The following is an 18,125-nucleotide window of genomic DNA, read 5'->3' as shown; positions in this document are numbered from 1 at the left end:
GGATGGGTTGCCCATTTTTAAAAAATATCATTTCACTTTGTACATTTGTCCAGTTCCTCTATATATTTTATTTAGTGGAAAACAGAACATTATAATCATTAGAAACAGAAATATTAGAAATCAATAATCATCATTCAATTTGCTAAAAGATGATAGATCACTTCTGTCAAATAATTGTCAACTCATTGCTATTGTGCACGACTATTGTTTATTTATTCACTTTGAAAATGTTTAGCGGTGAACTAATCGTTTTTTACTATTATTATTATTATCTTGTCAATGTGAATTAATCAAATTTAAAACGTGTTACAACTGTAAGAAAGCTAAATACAAAGTATTTAGGATGTTTCTGAAACGAACTTTGATATATTGTTCCATACAAAGTAAATACAGTATTCATCATTTCAAAGAAAATGGAGGATTTACCCATTTATAAAACTACAAAATGTAAACAGAAAACAAGCAATTTTATGTTAAAAAACCACATTGGTACGTCATCTTCTTCACAAATGCTAATAATATATATTATCTATATAAATTCCTTAAAGTCTAATTGATGCATCTAATATGTCAGTATTAAATTCTCATGCTTGTCTCTAATTTTATGAAACTTGAAAACCCTATATCAAAACCCAGAAATGGATGCTGGTTAAAGTTCAAAACCTGTCGATTAATGAACTGAATCTATATGCTTACAATAAATTGGGGGTGGGAGGAAGAGAGGGCATTAAGACATCCAAATGAACTTTTTGAAAACTTAAATAAAGTTCATAAAACTACCACACTAAAATAATGTACACTAACAATAATTTCACTAAAATCTGCTATTTTGCAGAAATTAATGAAGAGAAATCTACAAAAGGAAATTTGTTCAAAATGTTGAGTAGATATCAAAAGTACACCCAATATGACATTTGCTGTTGTTTTTTTGTTTTTTTCTTTCCTTTCCTTCTCTATTCTATCGTACACCTAAGAGTAGTTATTTCAAGGCTTTTTCTATGTCCATTCCAAATAAATCATATTCAATCCACAAACCCTGAGATATTATGAACCCGAATAAATAGATCAACCTTTAACCTGCATTGTTTAATTTTAATCTTTGGATTTCATCTCTCGCCCGTAATATCCTACACATAAAAGAATTAATAGTAAAAATCCAAGCCTTAGGAAGACATTTTTGAGCTACTAAAAAATTGAAGCTCCACATAAATACGAACATACCTCCACTGTAACTCAGTTACTTCGTTAAGTAGGTCCTTCTCTCTTTCATGAGCTGCTTCAAGCTGCAAATAATAATAATCCTCCAATCATTCAACAGTATAATAAGAGAATGTTTATCTCATAGGATCTCTAATACAATCATAACCAAATATGACTGCTTGGGTTTAGGATGACTTTTGGGGAGGTGGAAAATGTTATAGCCTAATAAAAGTACTTCCAAAATTCACATAGTACTTGAATATCAGTGTTTATTCCAAGAGTGCTCATCAAATTAAACACCTTTTTTTGTCATTCCAAACTCATTAGCTAAGCAAATAAAAACCTTCATTATGGTCTAAGGTCAGAGATGAAAAAATTGCCAGTTAAATTTAACCCAAACCTTTAAACAGAGCTTTCCTAAAATACATACAGCAAACTGGATCCAATCAAAACTTAAACTAAATTGAAAGATGCCAGTCTAGTCTATAAATGCTGATTGCAGATAAGTTATGCAATTCAGATGGAAACCCCACTAATTCAAGCATTCCATTTTCATAATGCTCAGTGACAAGCAATACTAATCAAATTTCAAGATGCTCTACTGATCATCTAACAAAGATTTCTCTAACTTATGAATTACCAAAGGTCTAAATAAGCAAATTCCAAAATGTAAATTATCAAATGGCAAGCTCTAATCATAAAATGTTTTATTAAACTCAACTATCCTCCTTTTTTACATACCAAAGATTTCTCCGTTGCTGTTATCTGTGCTGCTGAGACATCAGCTGCGCCATCAGCTGAGCATTGTAGAAGATTAAAATAAGGGAAAAAATGTAAAAGGAATTTAGATTTAGTACTGAAATGAATGTGGAACCTTTAAGGGGGGTCAAAAAGAGAAACTCAGACCTGAAAATTCTCCGGTTGAGAGTTGCCTCATTAGAGTCAAAATATCATCCTGTTCCAACAAGGAACAATAGACTAAATTCAGCAATTGACAAGTGAGGATGCTATACTAATTCATTAACCATACCCTTTGAATAATATTTGTCTGCAAAACAGAGTGCAACACTGGAAACATAGAAGATCTAGTATTAATTGGTATAGCATCAGATGAAGGTAGAGGTGTCGGTAGATTAGAAGGTAAAGGAGTAGCAGAATTTGAGGTAATCACCTGCATAAGGGGCATCCTCGGACTTAGGAGCAATAAACTTATTAAAGTATAAATACGAATTGAATGCATCAAATAATAACATTTTTTTTCCTGTTGTCAGACTCACAACGCACACATGCTTAGCCTTACGAAATGCATGGTCTCCAAATCAATCTATACTAGTCCACATTTTTTTATTCTTCAGTATCTCTTAAAAACTGTACTAGAACTTTTTTTTCAAGGTTTTATTTTTATTTCAACCAAAGAGAAGACAATAGTATCAAGGGAACAACTGCAAACATGGTCGTGGTCTGATGGTTATAAAGTATATCAGCATAAAATTCTGAGTTACCTTTTCTTTTCTTAGATCCACAATAAATTTGCATGCATATTTTAACAAGTTGTACATGTAGAATACATTCAAATGTCTTCCACATGATTTTACACCTCTTGAATCTTCTTGTTGACCATGTACATCTCACAATATTACATTATGAGAAACACTTGAAAAGAAGAAGAAGAAGAAGAAGAAGAAGAAGAAATGTCAAATAAAGACGATCAATCATATGCTAACCTCAAAATTACCAACCTGCATACTGTGACTTTTTTGCAGAATAGGGGACGCAGCTGCCTGAGAAGAAACAAACAAATTGAGTCAGCCTATAAGAAAAGAATGAATATCCTCCACATTATTGAACCCACCTTGTCTACATCTACACTCTCCGAAGTAACTTTGAAACGCCCTTTCTGCTGAATAACTGGTGCCTTTGCTTTCTCATCCTGCTCCTCGTCATTTGTTGCCGGACTTACTATTGAAGCACATCAATGAACATAAAACTAAGAATTTATAACTCGCAAATGCAATCAAGGAAAACAAAAGTTTCATCATTTAGCTAAATACATTACATGATGACTTGGGATCTTTAGAATGAGAATCAGAAAGTACATCATCTACCGCCTGAGAAGTCATTCCAATTGCAACACTGCCATTTGTACCATTCTTTTCTGTCTCATAACTGAAAATTCAACTATTCAAAGTGATTCATCATGAACTTCCATTCATAAATATCAGACAATGTAATTGGGGATCACAATGAACACATGAAGAAGGGAATTTTCATTGAAAACATAGGCATGATAAACTTGGCTGGTTAAACTTTTTGAAACAATAATAAAAAAACAAAAAAAAAAACATTTTGATAGCAGTATCCGTTCAGAAAATAAGCCAGCTGCGAAAAAATGAATATTCAAGTATAATGATATTTGGCTTGAAAATTATGTGGAGCAACTTTATAGTGGCAGTACTTGGCTGAAAGAAAGGGACTAACTCTTACCAATCTTATAAACCTAAACTATACCTTTTAAGAGAGGGCGAGAAAGAGGAAGATGAAGAGGAAGAGAAGATTATTTAGCTTTTCCTAATACATTAGAAAGATCTAGAATTTATGTATTCAATAGAGCTTATTCTAGATGCTTAGATTTAGAGCACAATCTTTCAGTGCTGACAATGACCATATGCATGGCTGTCTACCCAATTTATGCCTTGTTTAAAGATGTTAAAAGAAGGTATGAACATTTCTGAGGACTATAACCCGCTTGAGAGAAAACTGACTTATGAACTGAAATTATCTTGAGACATTTTCTGCTAAGAACAATCTTTGTTTCCTTCAAATCTGACAAAGAAACATGTTTTAGAACATTTGTATATTATGGATTCCGAGAATTCAATTTCCAATGCTGGGTTTTGTTACCCTTTTCAATATTTGATGCACAAAAGGAAATTCATGGACCACCAACTCAGCTTACCTCTTCAATGAAGTACAAATATATTCATGCATACACAAAAGGCCATGCCAGCAATTTTTCTAAAAACTCATATTATAATATAGACAACACCATAGGCCACATGGATGAAATCGAGTAATATTTTGGAGATCCATGAAATATCAGTAAACTGTTGCAGGTCAGAAAAATATTTCTCTGAAGAATTCACATGAATAAAATAGCAGAAAACTCTAACTTAAAATTAGAAGTCAATCCACAAAGACAAACCTCTCTCTTCTGTTCAGTGGCAAACCGACTTCTTGTTGAATAAGAGTATTAGAAGAAATACTTCTTTTATGTTGGCTGGTATTAGGAGTATTCCCCAAAATTCTTTTGCTACTCTCCAACTGAAACTCTTCACTGGAGCCATTCTCAGTTTGATTATCATGGTGGGATGAAGAATGATGTTGAGAGAAAGAACCAATAGTTGTTGATTCATTGATAGATCTTTTACCATCTCTGGGAAAGAAACAAAAATGCAGCTTTTAATACACTCTATCTGGCTAGTTGACTTATAACAAGAAAGAGCCTTGCAACTTGCACAAAAAACGAGGATCTTCATATCCATTCCAAAGGTATGAATCATATATTATTGTTGGGCTAAGAAATTATTACTACAGAAAGTAATGATAAATCGTATACACTGTGTCATTTGCTTTCATGGAGAATTGTCGCCATAGCATGCCATTCTCTTCCTGAAAACAGGTTGAGATTGTTATGAAACGAAATTAAAAAACAAAGACACTGAAAAAAGGACAAGAGCATATTAACATACAATATCTGAAATTTCTGAAGAATTTTGGCCTTGTAATTTCTTTTCTTGCACATCAAGTGCACACAAGGAATTTGAGCTCCCTACTTCGCTGATTTCACTTATTGACTCTTCAAATTCCTGAATCTGATTGTATAAAAAAATTAGCAAATATAACAAAGCATGTCATTTGTCAAAATCATTTATGTTGAAAATAAAATAATCGGTGATGAAAGATTTACAAGTACCAGAGATGCCTGAGCCTTTAAATCATCAAGATTGAAGTTCCATCCACTGATGCCTCGTTTATATTCATTCTGTTTCAGAAATTATTGAAAAGATATGTGAAGGCTGGGAAAAGAAATCAACTCTATCAAGGATAGAATTTTCTGCCAAGAATTGCAGCTGCTGCAAAATCATGGCACAATTACTCAGTATATGAACATTCTCATTTCCATTAAATAAAAAAAATAAAACCTGTGATAATTCTTCCTTCTTTCCATCTGGCATTTTCTTTTGTGCTAGCATATCTTCTTCCTTTCTCTGTGATTAAAGGATTGCTCTCAATAAGCAACTTGTACCAAATACAATAAGATAGAATTGTGCTCGTCCAATAACCAAAATAAAATTCCAACCTTAAGTGCCTTTATACGATCACCAAGAACAGGTAGCCCTTCCAAAAGGGTGCGTGCAATGTAATCATTTGATCGGGCTTGCTTAAAAAATGAATGCTTTAGCAGCTTACTTGCAGAAGGCCGTTTTGAAGGATCTTTTACCAAGCAACTAGCAATCATCTGCTTAAAAGACTGGAAAGAAATAGAGGAACAAACATTATAGATATCTGCACCCGCTTGAAACACATTGTAAATCCAAAGGATAATACTATACCTTTGAAAATTTTTTATCCCTCTCATAATCAAGCCCTGGAGGTGCATTTTGCAAGGTCATCATCAGTACCTATAGTAACCATTTTCTCAATATTTTTAACTTTATGACACTTTAAAAGATCAAAGTAATAGCATATGATGAACAATAATACACCTTCATCGGAGGATATTTTGAGAAAGGAGCATGGCCATGGGCAAGCTCTAACCCAGTTATGGCAAAAGACCAGATGTCAGCCCTGCCAAAAAAATTTGTCAACCGATGTTAGTAAGCAACTTTGTAGTCTAAGAGGGAAATCGAAAAATAAAAGTTATGGGAAAATCATGGCAGCAATGCATGAAGAAAAGAAATACTCACTTGAAGTCATAACCATTTAATTGCTCCATAACCTCGGGTGCCATCCTGAAATAGAGAGACTTTTTATTAGGAAACAAATTGATAGAACTGCTTTGGCGAGAATTCACAATCCATTCTTTTATACAAACTATTTGTGTTCAGTAGAAATGTGCAATTTTGAAATTTTAAACACTCGAATAAAGAGAACTTAAAGGCTCTCAAATGATTCAAACACGATTGAACTAGAGACTCAATAGGTATACATGCATTATGCATATTATAGTACAAATGTACCAGCAAGGTGTCCCCACGAATGTATTCCTCACACGTTGTCGATCACCTGAATCAAAAAGGCAAGCAGAAACACCAAAATCTCCTAACTTGATTGCACCACGTGAATCAATAAGAATATTCCCTGCCTATAAAAGATAAAATGTAAATAAATAAAAATGGAGAGGCAAAATTTTATTCTCTATCAGAGTGTTTTGTCGTCTTACGTGTGAAATAAATAATTACTTGTTTCATGAAGTAATTAGTTACTTATTTCATAGAATACAAGGAAGTTATGCTTCAGATGGGGGATCAAACAATTAACCAATCAGGTTCAGGCAACTTCAGTTAAAAATACTTAGCTACTTTCTCTTCCACTCGCATCTAAATGGGTGAGACTAAAAATTCCCTTTTTAAGAAAAATTGAGCATACACTCATGACATACATTCTCGTCTCCTTTTCTTTTGTTTTTTTTCTTTTTTTTCTTTTCTTTTTTTTTTTTCATGTTCATCATCCTTCCATTAATTGTGTAATATGCTATACAGTTTCTAGACATGGCATAATTGCATAACTCTTAATAGACCCTGCTTGGGGGGATGACTAATCTGTACATCGGGTAACACAAAAACATGATACAATTGATATATATATAAGATTGTAGATTCTCACTTTTATATCCCGATGTATATGTCCATGATTATGAAGATATTCAACCCCCTTCAATACTTCTCGCAATACTGTTGCGATGACCACTTCCTCAAAACCATCAGGATATGCAGCCTTCAGTATGTGAAGACATGAACCTCCAGACATGTAGGGCATAACAATCCACAAATCATGGCCATTGACAAAAGAGCAGTGTGATTTAAGAACATTCGGGTGGTCAACCAAGATCATTGTCTGTACTTCACGATAAATGCTAGCCTGTGACAGTAAAATCAAGAAGGAAAGCGAAGGTACAGAGAATCTGACAAGTTAGATAAGATTATAAGAATTAGGCAAATTTTCAATGTAAGAAGTTTGAAGTTGTCAAGCCATGCTAACATTATATGGAAAGGCAACATAGAATCTAGGGAAAAAAAAAGGGAGAAGGTTACCATAATTCATTTTACAACCAAAACTTGGACATAGGTCGTGAATGAGAAAGAAGAACCAATCAATCTAAGCCGTTTCTTATTTTCAAAACTCAGATTTTCACAAATAAATCATCCAGCCGGCTTTATAACCAAAAAGAAAAGAAAAAGATAAGAAATAAGATAAAAGATGTCCCTTCTAATCAGAACTTGGAACAGAGTTCCTTAGTTCATTCGCCAAGCAGAGGGACGAAAAAGGTCTTGCTCGAATAAAAAATTTTATTAGGAAAAAATCCATTAGCTCAATCAACAATAATTGATTCCTGCCGACTTAATTAACTTCAGCTAATGGAAGCAGCCATTCGGATAGCAGCTAAACTTGCATAAATTTTTATTTGTTAAATATACGTAATAACATAGCAAAAGTTGTAACTATTCGAAATAATCCACCGCATTTCTTCTCTGAAATCAAATCGCTAATCGATAGAATACAAAACAATATAAATAGAGGAAGAAACCAAATGAATTAAGAAAATATATATATATATATATACCAGATCACAATTCTCACGCTCAAAATCGAGAATCTTGATGGCGACGATCTCATTAAGAGGTTTACATAGAGCACGGTGAACTGAAGCGCTCACACCTTGCCCAACCTCCTCATACAGAATATAAAAATCTTCACCTATCGGATAAGTCTTCTTCTCCATCTGGAAGGCCTACTTCTACTTCTACAAACGTTCAATCAATCAAAACAATCGCAAAATCAACCTGCAAAACGACATTACAAGACAATTAGCGAAATCAGCATATAAATCGAAGCAGAGAAACAACGCGGGGTGAAGACGAAGGTGGATTATTACAGAGGAAAGAAAGAAGAAGGATGATTAAGGGAATGGAAAAGAGGAAGAAATCAGAGTATAAATAATGAGAGAGAAAAAGCGAAAAGGAAGGGAGGATTGATTGAAAAGGCAATGGCATTGATGAGAAAGGATTAGGAGTTTGAGGGATTTGATTTGGAAAGTGAGTATTGGCTTTCTCGTGAATCTTGGGGGGGGGGGGAAAGGAGAGAGAAACCAGAGCTCGCTCTCTGATCGTTTTTTTTTTTTGTTTTTTTTTTTTCTTTTGGATGAAATTTCTTAGAGACGATGATCGGGAAAATATTTTTGGGCGAAGAAATCGGATCGTCTCCTTAAAATTCTGGACAACCAAAGGTTTGTATCAAATTCCATGCAACTCTCCCGCCATTTGCAACTCTTTCGTCAAATGGATACCCGTGTTAGTTTTTTTTTTTTCCCTTAAATTGATTTGGGATAATTATTTATTTATTAACTTTAATTTTTTTTATTTAAAATACTATTTTTCGTTGCGATTTGTTTTTTGAACCAAATCTTAGATATCTTAAATTATAGATATATCGGAAATCTTTAGATTACCATATTTGTTTTGTCAAAATATTTTCATAGATACGTGGAAATGTTCCAAAAATGTTCTTATGAATATAAATTAATTTGATATAATTTGAACTTATATAACATATTTGTTTTTATCAATTTTATTTTTTTAAATTAATATAATTTATACTATTTATATTATTTTTTTCAACCAAATAATAGATTATAATTAAACTTTTTTTATAAAATAAATATTAATTTAAATTTAAATTTGAATATATTGCTAAAAAATAATATGAATTACAATAAAATTTTATTATATATATGATTGAAAGTATCTATTTTAATTAGATAATCAAATGAAGATTAATAAAATAAAAATGAATGACAAAAATGTAAAATGTGGATACCCTCCGTTCGAGCATTGATCTTCCGATATAGTATCATCTTACAATATCACAAAATAAAAATGATAATCCAGATACCCACTCCATGAGAATCTAACTCGCAAAACAAACGGCCCATAAAATTTGTTTAAATTTGAACTTTCGAATATTCAATTTTAATATTTTATACTTTTAATAAGTATTAAATATAGTCTATCCCTTCCAAGAAAATCTTATATTAAGTTTCTACTACTAATTTATTATTGAATGAAAATTATTATTATTATTAAACTAATTTTGATAAAAAATAATTTAGAGAATTAAATTTAAGATTTATTAAAAATAAAATTACTAAAATTAGATGATAGGACTAAGATTGAATCAAATTTAAAATAGGAACTAAGATGATATTTTATTTTATCTTTTATTTTTAGAATAGGTTTGTTGTTTGTTTAATAAGGGTGTTACTTTTGGGGTACGATATAAAACTGACAAAAACAAACTTGAAATTGAAGTCAATTAGTTAATTTTAATTTCTTCTATTTAAACGTTTGAATTGGTCAATTACAAAGGACATGTAATATTTCTCTTGCCAACCATTCAAATTTAGTTGCTAATTACAAGGAAGTGAGAACCGATTTCAAAATTTTAAAAAATAAAAATAAAAATAAACTTTTTGCGACTAAAATGGTTGTATTTTGCCAGATTTATAGGTAAATTACTTATTTAAATTTAGTACATTTTATTTTTAAAAAAATCAATAAATCACAATGAAAAGAATGTAAACTTTTTAATTTTATTTTTTTTTTCTATTTTAAACCCATTCACTTCAAATCATTTCTATTTCAAACGAAGTAAAAAAAAATAATAAATCATTTTTTGGATTTCAAATAATTTCTTGAACTTTCTTGAATTTGTATATGTGGTAAAATAACTACTCATCTACTTATCTTAAATGAAACAGTGTGAATTCTATATGATAAAATTATGTCTTTAACTCTCCATTTGGTCAATTTCTCGACTATTAGGATCATTCTCCAAATCAAATGATGGCTCACTCGGGATTGAGAATGAATCACATATGATCCTCTGTAAAATGTTAATCTTCTCGATTAATGAATTTTCGTAAATAAAGTAAATAGTTCGTGATTCAATTTTATACAAATTCATTATATAGGATACCTCAATGTGTGTATTCACATGAACAATTTGTATCTATATTATTGTCATAAGAAGTTACCAATCTTATTCATGTATTATAGATCATTTAGATTATTTATTGAATATGATCATCTTGTATGTCAATTATATATTGTTCAAAAATTATACTTGAAGGGATTGAAGGCTTTGACCGTGCAATGAAAGCTATGAAATCTCTTACTTTGAACCTTCCTTCTTCTAATGATTCTACCATTATAAGATCTTTCTTACTATATCGTATAGAAATCAAGCTTCTGGTGGCATCTTTTGAAGGGATGGAAGGAAAGAATAAAAAAATCACATAAAACTTTTCTCTGTGATTTTCCTTGGAAGTGGGGGAGAGAAAATTGAACTTTTCAGAATCTATCACTCTCATCTTTTTTTCAATCCTATATATTTACGCGCCTAATTAGGGGAATCCTAATTATTTGTTTTAATATCTTATATTAAAATGATCGATTATTTTAATAATATCTTATATTAATTGTATCTAATATACATTTTTCCTCAAATTATCACATTAATTTGAACATTTCAATTTTTGTTTCACTGTCGTTGATCCCTGTTGGTCTGTTGTGAGCTAGCAAAAGAACTTTACGGACTTACCGTTTATAAGCTACAATATATAAGATTAATTGACAAAATATTTGATTGGTTAGCCTTCATTCATTAACTGGCACTTCAAAAAAGGTCTATAGTTGCACTCTTATGCACTATAGGACAAGTTGCATTCATGGATATAACCATTTATGCACTATAGGACAAGTTGCATTCATGGATATAACCATTACAAGCAAGTCGATTCTTGATGAGTTGTTAGTCATTATAGTTGGGTCAAATGTTCGTTTTATTCATGTAATTACCTATATCTCCTTAGGTATCACTAATATTCTAATGAACAATAACAGTCAATGAGAGTATGGGACCCATTGTTCAAGTCTCAAAATAGCACTTTAAATGAACTACTCATCTTGGAAAGGAATGAATTCCATCATGCAAAATTACATTCCCAATCCCTTCTTTAGTAAATCTCTAGTAGGCATATCGAGTGGCTAACTTGGGTCATAAGCAGTTCATAACTCATTTAGGATTGAGAACAAGTCACATATGATTATTCTTTGAAATATTAATCTCTTCAATTAAGATTTACTGAGAGAGATTAAATATTTTGTGGTCCAGACTTATACAAACTCTTTATATATAATATCTCACTCGCATCTCTCCACATAAATGATTTGGATCAAATCGTTTATAATGATATCCAACCTTATCTATATATTATATACCATTTATGTTATTTCTTGAACATGATCTGCTCATATGCCAACCATGTTCAAGACTACATATAAAACCCTTGAATTTTCTTACTATAATGGATAATTTAATATTGTATTAAAACAATTAAATTAAATAACAAATTAGTTATGAGACTTCATGACACAAATCCAAACAATACTAATAACTTTGAATTTTTTCTATAATGGTTAATATAACATGACAAATAAAATAATGAAATAATTTATTAAATAACACATTGATTACGAAACTTTAGCAAAAATCTCAAACATACTCGACTGTTTCATCTCTTGTTTTGTTTATTTCTTTTGTTTTTTCTACTGTTTTTTAGTTAATTATTCGTTTAATTACTACTCAAACCACATCAATCTTATCATCTATTTTTCGATTTCCTTTGGTCACAAATTTTGAAGAGGTGTTTACTTATAAAAATTGGAAGTTAATTCTTCATTCTTTATGCGAATGATAATTGGATGATGTTCATTTATACTACTTATTGGCAATATGTACTTACACTAAGAGACTCTTGTATTGACACCCATCATCATACCTTAGCTTAAATTTATTTGCATCAATGGCAGGCTCCACAATTTATGCACGTTGTCCATTTATACTACTTATTGACAATGTATATTACACTAGGAGGTTACATGCACACAATTTAACTCTTTAAGACACTTTAGTAATGGATTTTGGTTATGCCTTGAAGGCTATATAAGGTCATATATCTAATCGTAACATAAATCAAATATATTTTCGATGAATTCTCGATGAAATCGAAGGTTTTTAAGTCTTACTTAAAAAAAAAGTGTTTTGAATCTAATGACCATGAACAACTTACTTTACATATCTTTTGTTAGATTTACATGTTAAGTCATTTAAATAGGCTTGATCAAACCAATTTATTGAGTGATTCAAATCTTGAGTTTAGAAATAAGTTTTTTTAATCATCTAAGATATGTGTTATATCTTCTTTCTTTTGATTGAAACAATATGAACCACATGTTTTAATGGGTACTATTTATAAATATTTAAAGTTCCATGATAGGTTTTATAGTACTTGCGTTGGAAAGAAAGCAATAGTAGAACTAACAACTAATAACAATAAAACAATAAAAACAGTGGTAAATACGTAAGAGGAAAGAAAAATCCATATAGTTTCAACCCCACGCTAGTAAATGCATCATTACAATAAAATTAGGATTTTGTGACATTTAAAAATTGTGAGATTTAAAATTCATGACAATTATTTTCAATCATTATATTGTCTGTAAAGGTATGAACATCAATGATAGTTTTTAAAAAATGTCATCATTGGTCTTCTCATGACAATAAATAAATATAAACAATGAATAATACTGATAATCATAAACTGTTATCGTCAAGTCTACTATGACATTTTATCATTGTCACCAATTGAATCCAAATTGACTTATTTCTGTAACGTTATATGTATTGACGACAATTATAAAATGTCAAAAATATGTAATGATATTTTTTTTCTTGTCAAGGATATTTGAAATATGGTATTTTATTGTCAAGAATATTTGAACCATGACAAACATTTTATGTCAACAAATGTTCTATCACAATACATTTTTATTGTCACAAAATTTCATATTTATGACACTTTTGTATTGTTAGTATTATACATGACTTGATAGTTTGTTATTTCTTTGAACCCTGTCATCACATGTGATATCTATACTCTCAACTTATCCTATTAAGACACCAAAAAGAACAACATAAACATAAAGGACATTTTCATATATATATAATGATAAAGTTCATAGTGTTTTTACAAAGGGGTCAACTAAATAACCATTGGTAAAGGTTTTTTTAATAAGCTAGCTAAGTACAATCTACAAACAAGCCTAAAATAAATACAGTGCAACCAAAATTTTGCCACTTACCCTACAAAAAGTCTTATAAATCAATCAATTGTTTTGTGGCTACACTGCTCCAACGGATTCTTACAAAACCTAATAAGAAAATAAAAAATAATTTTAAAGTACAACTCTACACATCAATATTGACGATGATAACAATATAAGACTCAACACGTCTTTACATAATAGCTCAACAACTTCACATTTAGGCATAGGACATGAAATATAAGACTCTTCCTTGTATCATACAACCAAAGTCATGTGAAGATACTTGACAGATGAGTTAAGGATAAGGAAAACAATCTCACCCCAAATTGTAAGCAATAAAATATCAATGTGAATTAAAAGTCATATCAACCATTTTATTCAATCTCACCTTCCACATGTCACTGCAATCAAATGTACCAAACATGAAAACACATGAAAAGATTTCTACAACACCCTCCTTCCCCATATGCATATTGTCAAACCCCTTCCCAGATAGTAGGAGAGTTTTAGAGTTCTAGGGTTGCAAGGTTGTTATCAGAGAAGGTCTTGTCTTCCATCGTCAAAGTATTTGATTGGTTATGTGTTTGTGTATGTCTTGGTTGTAATTAATAAGCCTCTTAGGAGGTAGAGTCAAAGTTTGATTTGTAAATAGTTTGTATTAAGAGAATAATGTTGTGAGTGGAGTTTATGGTTGTGATGAGTTAAGTTATATTTTGTGTTGGTTATGTCAATATACTAGTTTACAGGTTAAAGTTTAAATCAAACAGGTCCAAATTCTAAGTTTAACAGATTCAGTTAACAATAATGTCATAAGAGGGTTGGCATATATTGTCCTTACATCTCCTTCTAAGTGAAAGAGGTAAATCTAGAAGGGGGTATGATAAGTTGGTATCGGAACAAGATTCAGGGAAACTTGAAGGGTTATGTGCTCATAAAAGGTTTAGAGGTTAGATGTTCATGAGGAACTTAAGGGATTTAAGTTCAGGAAAGGTCTAAAGACCGGTGTTCACGGGAAACATGATGAGTAAAGTTAGAAGGAAGTCAATGGTTTATGGAAAATCTGGGAGACGTGAGAGTTAGATGAGTCAGAAAGGGACTCGAAAAGTCAAATGGTTAATGGAAACCGAAAATTTGTCATAGAGTAAAGTTAAGGGTTTCAGATGAAATCTAAAGTCTAAAGTCTGAGGAGTGGAATGCATTAGAGTTGCATTGGGAAAAGTTAGTGTGCGCTTGGAACAGGGATAAAAAGAAGAGTTTATTATCACTAAAGGTGTCATTTGTTGTATTATAGAGAGTCATGCATAAAGGTGGCAGACACAAGAAGTAACCCAATATCGGAACTCAAAATGCTACCAAAGGGCAAAATAAGGAAATGAAGGATGAATCAAGTCATCCTAAAGCTAGTACTAGAGAAGATGAACAAGTACTAAATAAGTTTGCTCAAAGGTTAGTAAAGGGTTAGGATCCGCATGGTCGGATCCATAGAAAAAGTTTGACATAGAGAGGCTAAAGTCTTTTTAGGCAACTACTTTCAAGGGAACAATGAACCCAACGGATGCTGAGGTATGGATAAACTTGATAGAGAAATGTTTTAGGGTTATGAGGTGCCCAAAGGACAAGAAAGTGACGCTTGCTGTGTTTTTACTACAAAAGAGAGCAGAAGACTGGTGGCAAGTGTTGGAAAGGAGAATAAGTAATGTGGAAGAACTTACCTAGTATGAGTTCAAGGAAGCCTTCAATGAGAAGTTTTACCAATGATCATTATGTGATGCAAAGCCGAATGAGTTCCTCAGGTTTGTATAAGGTTCTATGTCAGTGGCATAGTACGAGCACAAGTACATAGAGTTATCTAAGTATGCTTTTAGCATAATAGAGGATAAAACTGAAAGTTGTAAGTGATATATAGACGAACTAAGGAAAGGTATACATCTCCCTATAATAGCTAGTGGGGAGGAATGAATTCTTCAAACTAGTGGAAGCTACTATGAGGCTAGAATGAAGTTTGTCACAGGGAAGTAAAGAAGAGAGAACATGAAAGGATCACAATAAATCCAAGTTTACAGACCCAACAGGGAGTGTAGAGAGTAAAGGAAAAAGATTTGCACCAAAAGTTTCTAGCTAGGGAATTTCGAAGTCCAAGCATGATGAGATATCAAGTTCAAAGGGAAGTCTAGGCAAAGAGGTTATGGAGACAAAAGAAACTGAGCAACCAGAAGAGTCCATTGCCAGTTTCAAAGGTAGACCTCTGTGTTTTGACTGTAGCAGATATCATTGAGGATAATGTCTAGTAGGACATGAAATTTTTATAAGTGTGGACAGATTGGTCACTTCATAAGAGAATGTCCCGGGTTGTAGGAGGACAAGGATATGCTAGCAGAGAATGAAGCACTGGAGATGAAGAACAGTAGTTAAGCTCAAGTAATGAGCATGTAAATAAGTTAAGATTGCTTAAAGTGTTTAAAGTAATCAAAGAACAACGTACTGAGTTTAGTTATTTGTAATGTTAGGTAACAATGACAGTTGTCGACGCTGATTATATTGAGACTACTCTATATCAGCTAAGGCTAATGATGTTGAAAGTATGAGCAAAAGAGCTCTACCTCAACTAAGGTACAAAGGAATAAGATAACATATGATGTTCTATGAGTATCATGAGTAAAATATGAATGTTATATGAATTCAGTAAGAGTTATGCTTGTATTTAAGATTTTTCAAATTCATAAGTTTAAGCCAAGCATGTTTTCAAAAGTGATATATGTAAAGCTTAAATATAAAGTTGTTTGCAAGTTTACGTAATCTTATGGTGTTGTTGAAGTACTATTTATGATAAGTTATGTTTAAGTCTAAAAGAAAGTTCTCAGAATAGGAGTTCACCAAATTTCAAGGATAAAATTATTTTAAGGGATAGTTAAATTGTAAACTCTGAAACTTTTCCCTAAAAACCTCCAAGATAAGGTGATCGGTGAAGAATGGCTTAAGGTACTTGGAAGGTGAAGGCTTGGATATGCGTTGGCCTTAGGAAGAGTTGGAAGAGAGGTTTGTGTTGGTTAAGGTAAGGCTTCGGTTGGTGAAAAAAAGAAAATGGTAGGGATAGTTAAACTTTAGGAGGTTGATGCACACAAATGTATATATCATGGAAATGAATTGCTAAGTGTTGCAAAAAGGAGGCAACCATACATTGCAAGTGTGTTTAATGGAAGTAAAGTACATCATGCCTTGAGGTTAGCTTAGTAGGCCATGTGTGGAATTGAACAAGGGAAAGACAAAGAATGGTTGGCCTAGCTTGGTGATGACATGGGAGAGGTTTGGTGTTGAAGACAAAGTTTGGACAAGGAGATGCAAGTACTATGCGTGAGGATCAAAGGAGTTGAGACATTGAACTTGCAAGATGGACTGGAAAAAAGAAGGGTAGGCATTGAGAAGACTACCCTTAAAGGTTAAATTTAGCATGAATCAAAGCTCAAATGTGATGGGAAGGCATGGTGCAACCATGCATTGGTTAAATTACTAGGCATTAGGATTTAAGGAAAAGAGATAGTCGAGGTAAGGTTATGCGTAGAGATAACCCTGCTTTGAAGGTTAGTTAGGCGGTGGAAAACTTGTTATATGCTAAAGAGGCTAGCTGTCGAGGTTATTTTGGTGTGAAACATAACTTGTTATGTGTTGGGAAGGCATAATGCGAGCATGCATTGGATGAGCCTCCTATGCATTGGGAAGTTGAGGCCTGTTGGGATTGGTATCCTAATTCTCCCAGAGTCTCGTAGTTTGTAAACTTTGTACACATTGTTATTAATAAAATAAGAGTTATTTGCATTTACTCATATCCAATAAACTAAGATCCATGGTTATTGTATATAAACTTAAGCATGTATATGAGATATACAAGTGGATCATGCCTTAAGTAATAACCTAAATAGTCTGTAGTATAAGGATAAAGGAGGGATACCTTTTCTTGGTGACACTACGGATACAGCCCGCTTTGTAGAGGTTTACAAGTGTTGTGAACTACTATAGATGGTCTGATCCTGACCATTCATGTGGCGGGGGTGTCTTATACAAAGAGTTTGTATAAGACTGGACCACGAGATGATTAGTCTCTTTATATAACATCGTTGATAATTGAGACTTACATCTCACTAAAATGACTATAGGTGACATGACCTTAATCCTGAGTATTTTGGAAACTCCTGCTTATGAGGGCGGTCCTTTGATTAGTATGGGTGAGGGTGGTCAGATTGCCAACTCAACAGGCCTACCTTTTTAGGGATTTGTCTAATTGGGGAGCTTGGAACTCAGTTACACAAGACGAAATTCACTTCTTCCCCAAAGTAGGGGTAAGTAGATAGATTGCTTCCTTAAGGGCTAATTTCGGGTCTTGAACATAGTGGCCACACCCTATCTTTGGAAGAGAAGACCCAATCATAGTAGGACTATGACTTATTGTTCATTAGAGGAATTAGTGGTACTTAAGAAGTTAGA

The 18,125-nt window shown here is 32.3% G+C and overlaps 1 protein-coding gene across 6 annotated transcripts; it reads right to left on the bottom strand.

The window, feature by feature from the left end:
* Positions 1-727: 727 nt before the first annotated feature.
* On the bottom strand, positions 728-8,727 carry LOC120089683 (Protein kinase superfamily protein). Of its 6 annotated transcripts, none has more exons than XM_039047044.2 (21): positions 8,357-8,727; positions 8,045-8,264; positions 7,087-7,341; positions 6,441-6,565; positions 6,168-6,212; positions 5,967-6,048; positions 5,814-5,882; positions 5,561-5,731; positions 5,403-5,468; positions 5,174-5,242; positions 4,950-5,072; positions 4,817-4,869; positions 4,403-4,633; positions 3,257-3,366; positions 3,053-3,159; positions 2,925-2,981; positions 2,231-2,371; positions 2,107-2,155; positions 1,942-1,997; positions 1,222-1,283; positions 728-1,127 (listed from the first exon to the last, which is right to left on the bottom strand). In XM_039047044.2, exons 2-21 carry the CDS (start codon positions 8,201-8,203, stop codon positions 1,073-1,075), a joined length of 2,085 nt encoding a protein of 694 aa, XP_038902972.1. In that variant the 5' UTR covers positions 8,204-8,264; positions 8,357-8,727; the 3' UTR covers positions 728-1,072. The 6 variants fall into 6 exon arrangements, 3 of the variants coding, with proteins under 3 accessions (XP_038902972.1, XP_090162660.1, XP_090162661.1); XM_090306534.1 differs by having other exon boundaries at positions 2,940-2,981; XM_090306535.1 differs by lacking the exon at positions 2,231-2,371 and having other exon boundaries at positions 2,940-2,981.
* Between the last annotated feature and the right edge of the window lie 9,398 nt (positions 8,728-18,125).

The sequence above is a fragment of the Benincasa hispida genome, chromosome 11, assembly GCF_027475165.1.
Source record: "Benincasa hispida cultivar pf3 chromosome 11, pf3_genome.v1.1, whole genome shotgun sequence".
In the NCBI taxonomy this organism is placed as follows: Eukaryota; Viridiplantae; Streptophyta; class Magnoliopsida; order Cucurbitales; family Cucurbitaceae; genus Benincasa; species Benincasa hispida.
The sequence above is the reverse complement of the archived record's forward strand: the minus strand, read 5'-3'. Positions and strand labels throughout refer to the sequence as shown.